The sequence below is a fragment of the Rhinatrema bivittatum genome, chromosome 9 (assembly GCF_901001135.1).
Source record: "Rhinatrema bivittatum chromosome 9, aRhiBiv1.1, whole genome shotgun sequence".
Lineage (NCBI taxonomy): Eukaryota > Metazoa > Chordata > Amphibia > Gymnophiona > Rhinatrematidae > Rhinatrema > Rhinatrema bivittatum.
This window is the reverse complement of record NC_042623.1, coordinates 52,562,039-52,577,697: the sequence shown is the minus strand read 5'-3', so window position 1 is coordinate 52,577,697 and position 15,659 is coordinate 52,562,039. Positions and strand designations below refer to the sequence as shown.

Here is a 15,659-nt window from a genome sequence, read left to right as displayed (position 1 = left end):
TGGGGTTAGGGTTTTTTTTTAACTGTAATTCCATTGGGGAGGAGACAATTGATGGAATAGGACTTCTGATCCCCACTCCTTTGGTGATATACTACAGCATGCTTGTAGATATTTCTCCTCAACAACAAATCCGTCACGTTACGATCCAGTGTTCTCCTGTAATCATGGTGCTCTTTGTCGGTATTCAGGGGTGACTGGATTTTTTACAGTGGTCCGAGCTGTCTACTCGTTGCTCAAATAGACATTGATTGTGGGATACTTTATGCAGATTTGGTTTCTTTCCCAGAAGACTCTGAACAACCCAAGACTGATTCCTCACCTCAGAGGGTAGTGGTTGGTCATGGAGGTCTTCCCCACTGAACACATCAGATGCTCCCGATGGGGCAGTCACCTCGGAGGGAGTAGGCCTTCTCCCAACGGATTAAGATGATCTGCTGACAAGTGTTGATTCTACTTCAGATGATGAACCTGAACCACAACTCCAGAGCCATCCAGCAGTATTCCCTGAAGGTCTTGGAACCCCAGACCATCAGATTTACTGTGGGTGTTGCCATCCCATAAAGTTCTTCCACTTGAGCTGGTGTAATAGCGATGCTCCAGTCCCTCCGATCAGAGTACCGAAAGGTTGAGGCAGGCCTCAGGCAGCCTGTTAAATCAGATGGATCCAGTATCCAAAGACTGTACTCCACTATGATGCAGATGGAGGGCAGGCGTTTCGATAAGTCATTCCGGAGCTATTCGTAGGGGGAGGGGGGTCAATGGCCATAGTAGTCTCTGGTTCTGCAGATTTCACTAACCCCAGACCTTGCCCAATGATAGAGGCAATCATCGCTTCCTCCAGTTCTCGCTGTTCCATGACTTCCATTTGGTTGGCCCAGGAAAGTTGACCAGCATTGCCGCTAGCCCTGGATGAGGAGGAATCTTCATGAATGGCTCCACCACCATATCAGGGCTGTCTCCATACTGGGAGGCCTGACTGCACCCATCTTCCATTTTAGCAGTGCCTGCCGCTGCAGGGCTGACCGACTTTTTAGGCGAAAGAGCTTTTTCAGCCACTGACGACTTCTCTTTCCCAGCACTACCGCAGCTGTCCTCTGACTCCACAGCAGAAGACTGTTCACCCTATTGATGGAGTGCCATCCAGGGGAATATGTTTGCAGCATTCCAGGATGCGGCTCCCTAGCATCCTACAGTGATGTCTGGGTCCATAGCAACATCCTGAAAAAGGAGACTCTGGCAGTAACAGTCAGGCCTATCCTGTAAAGTGCGGCTGCGTTTACCCTGCTCCTAAGCCGTTTTTAACTTCGTTTTCGGCCGCGTTAGCCCTTCCTGCGATCCCGAATCCCCTTTAACCTACTCCTACCGTGTCCTAAATTCCCTGGGCAACCCCTTCCGCCCGCAGCATGTATATTGCATGCAAACGAGCGAATTAGCGCGATATTGCATGCAACGAGCGAATTAGCTATTCACCTGCAATCCCGTAACCCGCGCCCCGACTATCGCTACCTTTCCCTGCCGTTTTGTCGCGCGTTTAACCTGGAAACTTACCGCCTACCCTGACCCAGGCGGTAGAGGCAGGGGTAAGGGTAGGTGGAAAGCTTTCCCCCAGCGCCCAGCCCCCGCTCGCCTGCCCCGGCCGTGATCATGGGTGCCGGTCTCCGTGGCAGCCCCAGTCCTCTCCCCTGCTCCCGAAGCCAAAAAAAAAAAAAAAAGCGTAAAAAACGTTGCAGCCCCCCTCCGATGTCCGGACTGGGGCTGCCACGGAGACTGCAACGGCAAAGCGACATTTCAGTGTCCCTCCTCCTCTCGGAGCAGGGCGCGAAAAGCCGCCTTGCTCCGGGAGGAGGGGGGACACTGACAGCGGCGAAGCAACGGCGAAGAAAGCGGCAAAGCGACATTTCAGTGTCCCCCCTCCTCTCGGAGCAGGGCGCGAAAAGCCGCCTTGCTCCGGGAGGAGGGGGGACACTGACAGCGGCGAAGCAACGGCGAAGAAAGCGGCAAAGCGACATTTCAGTGTCCCCCCTCCTCTCGGAGCAGGGCGCGAAAAGCCGCCTTGCTCCGGGAGGAGGGGGGACACTGACAGCGGCGAAGCAACGGCGAAGAAAGCGGCAAAGCGACATTTCAGTGTCCCCCCTCCTCTCGGAGCAGGGCGCGAAAAGCCGCCTTGCTCCGGGAGGAGGGGGGACACTGACAGCGGCGAAGCAACGGCGAAGAAAGCGGCAAAGCGACATTTCAGTGTCCCCCCTCCTCTCGGAGCAGGGCGCGAAAAGCCGCCTTGCTCCGGGAGGAGGGGGGACACTGACAGCGGCGAAGCAACGGCGAAGAAAGCGGCAAAGCGACATTTCAGTGTCCCCCCTCCTCTCGGAGCAGGGCGCGAAAAGCCGCCTTGCTCCGGGAGGAGGGGGGACACTAGCAACGATGAAGCAACTTACTTTTCTGAAGCCATCATCAGGAACACATGCGATCGTAGCTCCTCCAGATGAAGACAAAGATGGCCGCCTGCACGGGGAAAGCGTGCAATTGGCCGCTCAAGACGTGATGTCGTGACGTCACGTCTTCAGCGGCCAATTGTACGCTTTCCCCGTGCAGGCGGCCATCTTGTTGGGAGGAGCTACGGGAGCCAGATCGTGTTCCTGCTGATGGCTGATGGCTGCAAAAAAGATAAGTTTTGCCGGCGTCCAAAAGCGACTTACTTTTGGGATCTTGACAGATCCCAAAAGTAAGTCGCTTTTGAAAAAAAACCAAAATTTGCTCCCCTTTTTTTTTTTGCTTCGCCGCTGTCACCTCTTCTCCCCCCTCCCGGAGCAGGGCGCGAAAGCAGCCTTGCTCCGGGAGGAGGGAGAACAGACTGACAGCGGTCAGGTCGGGTCCGGTCGGGTCCGGGTTGGGGGTCCGGGTCGGGTCCGGGCTGGGGAAAGCTTCGCCGCTGTCATCTCTCTCCCCTCCTCCCGAAGCAGGCCTTGCTCCGGGAGGGGGGGGGGAGAAGCGCTGTCAGGTCAGATCAGATGGAAAAGTAAGTTGCTTCGCCACTGTCATCTCTCTCTCCACCTCCCGGAGCAAGGCCTGCTTCGGGAGGAGAGGAGAGAGATGACAGCGGCGAAGCAACTTATTTTTGCATCCGATCGGACCAGACTTCCTGGTATCTGTCATTTCAAATGACATTTGAAATGACAGATACCAGCGTGGCGTGAAGCCTTAGGCCTGCGCACCCAGGATCCTGTATAGGCGCTCTATCCAGTATCCTGGGTTGCGCGGGACTAAGGCTTTTCGGACGCGGCTTACATTTACATATAATTAGGCTTCAGGATCGAGCGGTAGGTGAGCTGCACTGTGCGGGTGGTAACCGCGGGTGCCGTAGGCACTAACGCAGCTCTTCCTACCGCTCGGTACTGGATCACCCTGAGTATTGGGTAAATACTTGCTCGGGGCACTAGCATACCCAACAGTCCGCACACTCAAAGGCGAGGATATCTTCAGTTCTGGCAAAAGACATCCTCAGACCTGCTCTGTACTGGACAGCCCGAGCCATTGCTGTCAGGCCAAAAACATACCCAGGACCATGAATCCAAACCACCATTTCGCTTACCCCCTGCCTGCTGATGGTTTGCAAGGGGTAGGATTCTTCAGGAGTTATTTCAATTGGGCTACCTCCCTTGGACACAGTCAACTTTGGCTTGATACGCTCAGTCATGATGTTGTGATAGGGCAATGCTGCTTTTAAATTCACTACCTCACTCAAGGCGTAAAATCAATTATTTATTGACTAACTGGAATGTCTGTTAATTCAAATAAATAAATTGTTGTTGATAGCGCTGGATTGCTTTCTTCATTTACGTCTTCATTCATGTCTTTTTATAGCTGTTATGTTACTCAGAGGATATACTCAGTCTAAGAGGTTAATGACCGTGCTTAAAGAAGGTGACTTTTTTTTTCCAGAAAAAAGCTACTTCACAAGGTGCAGCCAAAAAGTATTTGTTGCACTATCGCCTGTATCTATTTATCAGTTTCTAATATAGGTATATTTAGCAAGGTATGTGTAGGGGACATGCTCTGGGATACTCCAGTAATCTTCTGGATTAAGGAAGCAATATGCCCCCAATATTTATTTATAACTCCATTCTCCCACCAAATGTGATAAAATGTACCCACTACTGAACATCCTCTCCAACATTTTCCTCATCCTGAAGATATATCCTGTGTAATCACTCTAGTGTTAGATACCAGTGCATTAAAACTTTATACCCATTTTCTATAAGAGAGGCTGTCTTCCGCAAAGACATGTGTTCTGCTATCTTCAGTGAGTTCAAAAAATGCTGGATCTGTATGTACATAAGCAAAAAGTCCTCCTTTAGGAAAATCAAATTTACTCACCAAAGAATCATATCTCAAAATATTCCCATCCCCCCCACACATGCTCCACTTTTGTCACTCCTTGTTCCTTCCAACTCAGAAAGGCCTTCAAGGGTATACCCGGTGTAAATGCTATATTATGGAAGAGAGATACACCTGAACTAGATGGTAACCTTGGCAACTCCATAGCCAACCAGCAATATTCCCTGAAGGTCTTGAGGCCCCGGACCATCAGATTTAGTGTGCTTGTTACCATCCCATAAACGTCTTCCGCTTGAGGTGGTGTTCTAAAGAAATATTCTCTATGATCCACAATTCTATTATGCCACTGTGACCAAATATTCAATGTATTGGCATTAGTGGGGAGAATATCTCCAAGGGGTCTTCAAGTTTTCTTAGGTTACCAAGTCAATACATGTTTAGGCATAGATAAGCAATGATTGTTCTAATTATACCCATTGTTTCATTTCTCTTCTTTTATGCCACTCCATTATTACTTGTAAGTGAGATGCTATATAATACCATGTGATATTTGGGACTCTCAATCCACCCCAAAGCTTGGGCTGATACATCACTCTGCATGCCACCTTAGGTGGTCTGTGTCTTCAGATATAGTAAAAAATGTGCCTCTGCCACCATTTAAGCATATTATTGGGACCCCTAACTGGTAGGGTCTGAAACAAGTAGCATAGTCAGGATAAAATATTCATTTTTACTGAGGTTAATTAATCCAACCATGATAGATGGTAACCTTTCCTCTTCTCCAAATCTTTTAATATACTAGCTATCAGGAGAGGATAATATAGGGCAAACAAATCATCCATTCACTTACCCAAATATACCCCCAAATATTTTATCTTATGTCCTGCCCATTTAAAGGGGAAGCAGTGATGCATGCTCGCCTCTTGCTCCAATGGGATAGAGATGCTCAGAATTTCAGATTTTTCCCAATTTATCTTGAACCCTGAAACCTTGCTGAACCTCTCCATTTCTTCTACCATCCATCCCCTTTAGTGATCTGGTCAGGTTTGTCAGGGTAAATAGTATGTCATCCGCAAATAAGATCATTTGAAAGAATTAACCTAGATTGGCACCCATAATCACAGAATGTGCCCTGATGTTGATGGCAAATGGTTCAAGGAAAATGGCCAAAAGCAGTGGTGACAATGGGCTTCCCTGCCGAGTTCCACGACATACCGTGAACTAATCAGAATAGCCCCCGTTCACTTTAACGCACGCTGCTAGAGAATTGTTTAACTTATGTAGCCATTGGATGAAAGATTTCCTAAAGTTCATCCTTTCCAATGTTTTAAAAAGGAAAGGCCAATGAATCTTATCAAAAGTTTTTTCAGCATCAACTGTTAAAAAATAATAATGGATTTTTTTTCTGTTTTTCCCCCACCACATAATAGCTATAATTTTCCATACATTGTCTGCTGCCATCCTGCCTGGGATAAAGCCTGCCTGAACTGAGTTAATTATTGAAGTTTTATCCCATTCATACGACTGACGAACACTTTGGCTAAAATTTTAAAATCTATGTTCACAAGCAAGATCAGCCTGTAAAACCCAAACACAGCTGTATCTCTGCCCGGTTTAGCCAATATGATTATGCCCGCCAGGTTGGCACCCAGCAATAAGGAATCTTCACTTCTAAGGTGATTAAATATTCTTGTCAATGGCATAACTATGCAGGATGCACATTGATGATAAAACTTTGCAGTAAAGTCATCTGATCCTGGAGCCTTTCCTGATTTACGGTTCTTAATGACATTAGATAATTCCAAGGTTGTGATTTCCCTGTTAGGCAAAAATTAATGTTCATCAGGTAGCCTGGGTAAATCTATAGTACCTAAATATTTCTCAGTCTCATCCCCCATAATCAACCCGTCTTCACTATACAGGTCTGCATAGAATTGTAAAAAATGAGTTTTTATTTCTTTGTTCCCTGTTAGCATTTCTCCCACCTGACCTTTAATTTTGGCCACATTATTCTTGGTCTTGATCTTTATTAACGTTTGTACTAACAATTTCCAGCTTTATTGCCATCCTCAAAATATATTTGATGCACTAATTCCAAATGATGTACTATAGTATCTGATTCTAGCAAGTTAAGTTCCTCAATAGCTTTTCATAACTGTTTTAAGTACTGAATTTGATACATTTTTCTTATGTAGTTGTTTCAGCCCAACTATCTTTTTCTGAAGCATTGTCATAGTTCTTTCTTTTTGAAACTTTTTTGTAGGAGGCTCCCCAGATCATCTTCCCACAGATCACTGCTTTGAAACAATCTCAGACTACAACCAGAAACATCCTACTTTGATCATTAACCCTTAAATATTCTTGAATGTGTTCCATCAATTCTTGAATGTGTTCCATCAATTGCATGCTAAATTCAACATCTGTTAATAAATTATCTCTCAATCTCCAGTAACACTGTCCTGTATCATAATTTGAGAAAAGCATATCGATCCATATGAGAACATGGTCAGACTGTGTACTTGGTTCCAATTCAGCATCAACTACCTTATTAATTAGCCCCTTTATCCCACTACAATAAAATCAATTCAGGAGTACGAATTGTGGAGTCCAGCAAAAATGTATAATTTTTTAATGTAGAATGGTGCATCCTCCAAACATCCATTAAATTTTACTGATCTATCAACAATTTAAGCCTATTATGATGCCCTTGTTTAACCGACCAATACCCCAAGGAATTATCTAGGGCAGGAACTCTTGATATATTAAAGTCCCCTCCAAGAATAAGATGGCCTTCTACCTTTGAAATCAATAATGTCCCCAAAAGATAAAAAAAAAAACAAAACTCCCTGGTCTTTTAGGTGCATAAATGTTAATAATTGTGTAACTTTCTCTACCCACCATGATTTGTATTATAATGTACCTACCATATGGGTCCCCATAACACATCTTGAACTCGAAGATAAAATCTTTGATAAACATTATGCCTACCCCTGTATATTTCCTTCTTTTGGAGCATGGAGCAAAATATCTATTGTTGTCAGATGTGGATCTCATCAAATATTCATATCTGCCTTTAAGGTGTGTCTACTGAAGCAGCACTATAGCTGCCTTTAAAGTATCTAAGTCTCTATATAATAATTGTCTTTTGCAAAGAGAATTCAAACTTTCACATTCAAAGAGAGTATTCTAAACTTGTACATGGTTGAATGAATATGTAATTATAGCCTAAGTACTAACCGGCAAGCCTTATCTAACCCTCCCCTATGATTCATTCCAGGTAGGCCACATACAAACATATTTCCCAACTCCATAACTCTCAATTAAATCATCCACACATATACACACACCAATTTCCTGCCCACCCCTACTTTCCATCCCATAATAATAACATTATGAAACCCTTTTAGTCCATCAACCCCCCCCCCCCCCCCCGCCCACTTCTCCCCTTCCCCCTTTCCAAGGTGGTCTGCTTCTACCTTCACACAAATCCTCTCTTCCACTGGGAGGTGCGCACATCATCGAGGCAGATGACCCCCTCTCCATATGGGCTGCTGTTAACTGGTGAACCTTAAACATACTACCCTATTATCACATTAATGCAATACAAAAGTCCCACAATGTTGAAGGTCGCATGAGAAGACCTAGAACTCAAAAACCCAAAACTTTTAAAATATTCAAATCATCAGTAACATGGAACATTTGAATGATTGTGGTCAGTGCTTCCTGGCAATAACAGTATCACAATCCTACTTGTTCTATACTCTTTCAAGGAGTGTCCTTGGGTGAGGCAGAACTTTCGGATTATCTTCTCAGTCGCCTGTCTCCCTTGCCCACATGTTACCATCTTGGATGATCTTTTCTAGATGGAACAGCAGGAAGAGATGTCTGCAACCTGTTGCTAAATGTATAATTTGCCTTCTTGAGCACAACAGCCACCTCACTTACAGACTTCACTCTAGATGTCACACCATTTATTGTGAACATAAGACCGAATGATATTTAATATTTTCCTTCTGAAGGAGAGAAATCATGCCTTTCAATTCTTGACATCTGCGCAGTGTACCCTGTACAAATGAGAAGAACTGTAAGCAAAAATGTCAGCAAAAATAGCGATCTCATGACCTTCCCATAGCCAATTCTGTATGTGCAATGCGCCGAAGATCTTTCTTTCAAAGAATAACTTTGGAAGCATACAATTATATCCCTTGGCTTACTATTTATGCACTGTCCCAGAGCTCGATGTGCATGCTCCAACCCAATGTTAGGTTCTGGATAGCTCTCAGTGCCCCCACCGGTATGTAAGAATACTTTTCAGATGCCCGTCCCTGTACTCGGTAGTATCTGGCACTCCCCTGAAGTGAAGGTTGCATCAACATGAGCAATTTTCAAGACCCGCTAGTTTTTCCTGCAAGGACGTTTCTTCCTCTCTCAGTTCTTTACACTGGCTTTGCAGACGCTCACTGGTATCTGCATGGGCCTCCAGGCGATTATTGCTTTCCTTCACCCTCCGTCCAAGGTCTGACATTTCCTCACAGATTTCTGCCATCATTTCCAAGATCACAGTTTTATTATTCTTTATGTCCTGGCATATCTCGCAGAACCATTCATGAAATTCTGCCAGAGAGAGAGTAATGCTCTCCATGGCAGAACCTTTGTCATTAGGGCCTACCTCCAACTACACAGCCTGCCACCTCAGACCCGCGAGTGTCCTCATCAGGCTCCCCTCCCGCTTTGGCATAAGAAAAGTGCCAGAAGTTCTTTTTTGTGGCCATTACTCTTTCTTAGTGTGCTCTAAGCTGATCTCGCAAGTGAATTTAGGTGACGGATGGCTGCAAAAATCATCAGATGTAGCCTAATGAAGGTAGGAAGCTCTAATTTAGGAAGCCATCTGGGCCAATGAATCGAACATGGAGGAAATGATGTCATTTCATATTTTCTGCCATAAAAATGCTGAAAATCATTTAGCATTTATAATTTTCAAACCGTGCCCATTTTCCCTAAAGCACAAATTTGCATAAGCCCAGACTCTTGCTCAAAAATATTGTATGTGTGAAAAGATGGACACATGCTAAATTAGAAGAGGCGGCGGTGATATTATGTGATATCCTGTAGGATAGTGAACATACTACATGCTGTGCGTGCTTTAGAAAAATTAAGTAAAACACACAGAATACGTTGAGCATTGGCCTCTTTTTGGCATTATATTGCTTCCGCATGGGACACAGTCTCGTTGTTACCAGAGAAGTGCATTCTGTTTGTAGCCATTCACAGTTGTATACATTAGTTGTTTTCAGCAGATACACAATTCTTGAAGTCATGGAAGTGTTTTTCAGGTATATAATAATTAAACAGCCCTGCCTTTAACCATTTTTTGTGGTGTTACCAGGCATATGAATATATCTTTTCACCTCCTATAAAATGACTTTAGTTAAAATTTATATATTATTATATAATTCCCATTTTTTTGAACACGCTTTCTCTGTTTTATATCCTGTGATTCACCATGACATACAGTGCATCATCAACAGCACCTTACACAGGGCCTGACGTATTGAGCACTTTCCCCATTGCCACAAAATGGGAAGTCTCTTAATGCAGTTAACTGCAGCAATTCAACAAGATACAGTATTGCCCATTAAAATACTGGCAGGTGGTCACGGGAAGCTACCGGCAGCCCCACTGAGAGTCACAGCACCAGCCACAGGTACCTGCCGTTTATTTTAGAATGGACAGCACTGCATACTGTTAACTAATCACTCCCTAATCTTTCATGTCTTCTTCTTCAGAAGTTCCTTTGTTCTTAAGAGGCGCTGGATAATATATGTGCCCTTCATGATATTCTTAGGTTTTAGATAGGCAGCATCTTCTGCGGCTACAATGGCAGTCTCTGCTGAAATAACTGTGAAAGAAAACGGACACAGCCACCCTATTGCTGAGCTATGGTTTTTCTTTCCGCGAGTTCTCATGTTCTTGGATCCACGTCAGACTTTTCTTGTAGCTTTGAAAGACTTTGTGTTCAAGTTTCTAGTGACTGCTATCCTGAACAGGTGTTTCCCATGTGTTAATGTCAACTTCTGAAGTCTTAAGATTTCGCTTGTAGGCACCCTGGAATTGCAGGCGCAGGCAACCAATTGTTTTTTTTTTTATTTTTTTGCCAGAGGATATCTGCCTTTTATAGGATGTCTTTGGGAATTCTGTTGCTGTCCAAACAATGGATGGGCCTGAGCCATGGGAAGCATCTATGTTTAGCAGAGTGAAGACAGAGCAACAAGAAGAACAGCAAACAATACAGCTATTCAGATGAAAATCTGCATATTGATACCACTGCATAAGTACAGAGACAATTAATGTGAAATGTAGCTTTGAGATAAAACGCAAAAATAAATAAGCAAGCTAACCAACCACTATTTTTCCAGAGGCAGGTGGATCCAGTGTAAATCGTGAATTACTTCCAAGACCAGATAACCCAGTGAAGTTGAACTCATTGTTTTGGCGCTCCACATCAACATCTTTGCAGGCCCCTGACACTGCCAGATCTAGAATGAGGCTTCCTTTCGATTCGTTTTCAGGCACGCCAATGCTATTGAAAAGACATCAATTTATCAGATTACTTAAACTCCATTTCACATTGAAACCCTCGTTCCCTGCCCCCAGCTATAATTTAAACTCTTGGAAGTAGATATTCAAAAGCCATTTAGACGGATAACTGAAAAGTTAACCGTCTAAATGATTAAGTTGCTATTTTTAAAAGCTTAAGTTGGGGGCATTCTCGGTGAGGGCAATAGGCGTTCCCAGGAGGAGTGGACTTAGCCAGTTAGGTTAACTGGAGAACTCTGATATTTGGAGTTATCCGATTAACCTAACTTGCTAACTTTAGCTGCGCCATAGGGCTGGTCTAAAGTTAGTCAGATGCACTTATCCACCTGACTTTAAGTTATCTGGGTATATTCAGTGGTGCTGGATAGGTGTATCCGGCTAACTTAACTAGCCACTCAGGGCTGAATATGGACCCCTGCTGTTTACATCCAAGTTCAAGACTTCAAACCAACGAAAACCATTGTCTGCTTCCACTCTGACATGACAGGGGTTTCTTCTGCTATGCACAGTTGTAGTCCCATAACCACAGCTTTGTCTAGCAAAATACTATTGTGAATGATGGATGATCTTTAATATCTGATCACGTCACCACTGGTATTTTGAAGAGAATGATGGGCCAGAATTAAGGCTTGGCAAAAAGAAAAAAAAATCCCAAAAAACTGAGCATTTTATGTGTCTGATTAATTTAATATTTGTGCCAAATTTAATGTCTGTGCAAGATTCTCTCAACTCACACTATGGCACAAGAAAACAGTGCAAAAAAGAAAAAAATGTACAAAAATGCAAATCATTTAGCATTTGCAATTTTGAAACTGTGCCAGTTTTTCCTAAAGCCCAAGGTTGCTTTTTGCATATGTGAAAAGAAGGGCACATATCACTTTTGCCCAAGTCTTAAACCTGGGTCCTTGTATTTTAAGACCTATCAATGTCCGTTGATTCAGTGGGAGTGATTAGACATACCTGAAGGCATATCTGTTACAAACTGGTGGGTTATCGTTGATATCTTCAATGACGAAAGTTAGCAGGATTTTGTCTGGCTGTCTGCTGCTGAGACGGTCTCGCACTACAATTTCCAAAGTTATGTTTGGATGTTGTCGGAATGGCTCAACTTCCCGATCTATTCTCATAGCAACCTGAATCACACCTGTGACTAATAAGAAAAAAGGAGAAGCCTATTGCAGTTTATTTTCTGATTTATACTCTGCCTTTTGTAACTAGTCAGCCACTTCAGAGCACATTACATTCAGGCACTGCAGGTACTTCCCTGTCCCCAGATAATCTGTTTGCACCTGAGGCATTGGAGGGAGATGTGATTTGCCCAAGATCACAAGGAGTGCCTGTAAGATTTGAAGCCTGGCTTCCCTGGCTCTCGGCCTGCTGCTAACCCAGGGGTGGGCAATTCCTGTCCCTCCAGGGCCACAGAGCAGCCTAGTTTTAGGATAACCATAATGAATATGCATGAAACAGATTTGCATACAACTGAGGCAGTGGGCATGCAAATTTCTCACTGCATTTTCCTGTAAAGCTGACCGGTTTGCAGCCCTCGAGGTTCAGAGTTGCTCACCCCTGCGCAAACCACGAGGCTAGGGATGTGCAGAGCAAAATTTTATGTTCATATTTCTTATGTCCGAAAGTGGGTCCCACTTGCGGTCAATATGGACATAAAAAAAATTCAATGAGTTGGGTATATGTACATATGTGCAAAAAAAAAATTTAAACCCCCTCACCCTCCTTAATCCCCCCCCCAGACTTACCACAACTCCCCGGCGATCGAGCGAGGAGCGAGGACGTCATTTCTGCAATCCTTGGCGAGAAGCATGTGACGTCGGCGGCACGTCGAGTGACGCCGGCGTCACGTGATTCCCGGCGAGTTCGCGCCGGACGGCTCGTTCGGCCCAAAAAGAACTTTTGGCCAGCTTGGGGGGGTCAGGAGGTCCCGGGAATCACGTGGCGCCGCGTCACTCAGACGCGGCGTCACGTGATTCCCGGCTCGTTCGCGCCGGACGGCTCGTTCGGCCCAAAAAGAACTTTTGGCCAGCTTGGGGGGACCTCCTGACCCCCCCAAGCTGGCCAAAAGTTCTTTTTGGGCCGAACGAGCCGTCCGGCGCGAAGTCGCCGGGAATCACGTGACGCCGCGTCACTCGACGTGGCGCGACGTCACATGCTTCTCGCCAAGGATTGCAGAAATGGCGTCCCCGCTCCCCGCCCGATCACCAGGGAGTTGTGGTAAGTCGGGGGGGGGGGGGGGATTAAGGAGGGTGAGGGGGTTTAAATTTTTATTTTGGCTCAACAATCGCGATTTCCCACATATCCAACAGATCTATGTTGGATATGTGGGAAATCCGATCGTTTATGTCGAATCATTTTTTTAAGTAAAAAAAAAATTTGAGTTGCGTTTTACACATGCGGTCAATCCGAATGCACATCCCTACACGAGGCTACTCCTCCACATACGTAAGCATATGGCTGCAGGTCCTGTAATACTGGCATGGTTTATAAATAAATAAAGTAAATTATTTTTTTGACCCGGCAGTTTCCTCCTGTTTTTATAAAGTCTCACGAAGATGAGATTTCTACTATGTTCTCTCGCCCTAGCTTGATGGACTCTATACCAGGGTACTATCAAGCTAGGGCGAGAGAACATTGTAGAAATCTCATCTTCGTGAGACTTTCCTCACTCCAAATGACGTCAAATCTTCACTGAGGTGTACTGTACTGTTCATACGACTCACTCTGCATGTAAAACTGGCCCCCAAACCCTAAACCACCACCAAAACCTCACCTTGAGTTATTAGCTGGCCCTCCTATAATGATATAAATAGTTGAATACTGTGAAAGCCTCCCTAGAGGCTCTCTCTCCCTCTCTCCACTCCACTCCACTCCACTCCACTTCACTTCTCTCCTTCCCTCACCCCCCTCCCCAAGCCCACAATGCAATTTGCAATCTTTATCACAAATTGCATTACAGACATTTCACACAGCTTAACACCAGGAAAAAAAGGCATAGTTATTTCTGGCTTTAAAAGCATGAGATAATGCCCCCTCATTTTTATTAATCCCACCTAAACCCCTCCCCCAATCCCACCCCTTTGAAAGATTTGCATTTGCACCACATACTGCCATAACTATGGCATGCATTATGGCGTTATTGCACCATAACACATTTTAATGAATGTCCCTGTAAGTGAGTCAAAGAACATTTTTTGAAAATTGTTCCCATAGCATTCAGCAGACAAAATTTCTATACATCTTGTGTAGTTAATTGACACTTAAAGCATAGAGAAGCATCCCCTTTCGCCAGTGTCTGAAACAAGTGCTCCTCCTCTGATGAGGAAGCAGTTGGGAAAAGCAAAAAAAAAATAATCAGAATTTGAGTATAGAAACGGATTGCTAAAGACAAAGAAAAGCCCTAGAGTATACATGGTCCAGAAAGGACTGCCAAAACGGTACTGGTTCCATCTCGGGGATGAGACTTAGAGATATAAATATGCATAGCCTAGAAGAGTGTTGAGACAAGGGAAATATGATAAGAGATATTTAGGGGAAAATTTCCAAACTGTCTACATTAGGACAGAGTCCACAGGTACTTTTTATCCATGGGCCTTGCTTCAAGTTCCTGTCTTTTTTTTTTTAATAATTATATCTTTATTAATTATCAATCATCATACAATGAAAAATATAATAAAGTACACTCCAGTTAAACATAATTCAAGAAGGAAATAGTATATGTAACATATCTCATTAAGCTTAATCAAGCCCAATTCTAGGGGGAAATAAGCAATTAATAAAGGCAAAAAAAATACGATCTCAATCATGATTTGCTGTTTTGTAAAGAAACTTAATTAATTCCGACCCTATCAACTAGTAACTCCTAAGAACTTAATATAGCCAGTGCCTTATCAATTAGGAAAGTCTCCAGATGGGTCGGATCTAGAAATACATAGGTGTTTCCTTTGCAGGGAAGCTTTAAGAAAAATATGGCCTCAAGGAGTACAGTACTCTGCTTACGAGGTAAGAATAGCTTCCTACGTTGTTGCATTTCATGAGAGACATCCAGAAATACTTGGACTCTGTCCACAAAAATTCACAGACTAATATTTGAAATATTACTTGAATATTAACTCTTTATTCATATCAGATAAGAAAGATACCAACAGTGTAGCTCTGTTAGAAATAACATCCTGAGAGTCTTGAAGGAATACAAATAAATCAGTGCTATCAAGTGGAGCAAATACATTAACCAACCCTTCAGATCTAACCTATCTTCACAGTCCTGGAAGATAATAACATTTAGATAACCTAATTTCTTTATCCAGAACAATCTGTAATACTACAGTAATATATTTTAAAATCAGTTCTATTGGTGACAGAAATCTAGACTTTGGAAAGTTTAAGATTCATACATTTTTATACTGTAGCTCATTACATTATCTAATTGCTCAATACAGGAGCAAATTTTAACATTAGAAGATAAAGAAGCCTGTATATTCTTGAATGAATTATTAGTAGTTGCCATTTGCCCCTCTTTAGCAGCTAACCTGTGAAACAGACTGGGATAAAGAAGTCTCCATCCTAGAGACAACTTTCCAAATGTCTCTAAGGATTACTGTAGTTGGTTCTTCTGTATCCCCGAATATCAAACCCTTCTAATCAGGGATTGGATTAACTGCCATTGGAATCGGGACTTAGGAACCCACATCCACTTCACCCAACTGTTCTGGGTTAAAATG

At 43.8% G+C, this 15,659-nt stretch overlaps 1 protein-coding gene across 2 annotated transcripts in view; it reads right to left on the bottom strand.

Annotated features, from left to right (window-relative positions):
• Window positions 1–15,659, bottom strand: part of CDHR3 (cadherin related family member 3) — a 162,027-nt gene that overhangs the window by 73,441 nt on the left and 72,927 nt on the right. For both annotated transcript variants that reach the window (XM_029616027.1, XM_029616026.1), the window contains exons 8-9: window positions 11,890–12,079; window positions 10,735–10,912 (exon numbers count right to left, since the gene is read on the bottom strand). In XM_029616027.1, the coding sequence (XP_029471887.1) occupies window positions 10,735–10,912; window positions 11,890–12,079 (368 nt within the window). The remainder of the gene's footprint in view (window positions 1–10,734; window positions 10,913–11,889; window positions 12,080–15,659) is intronic.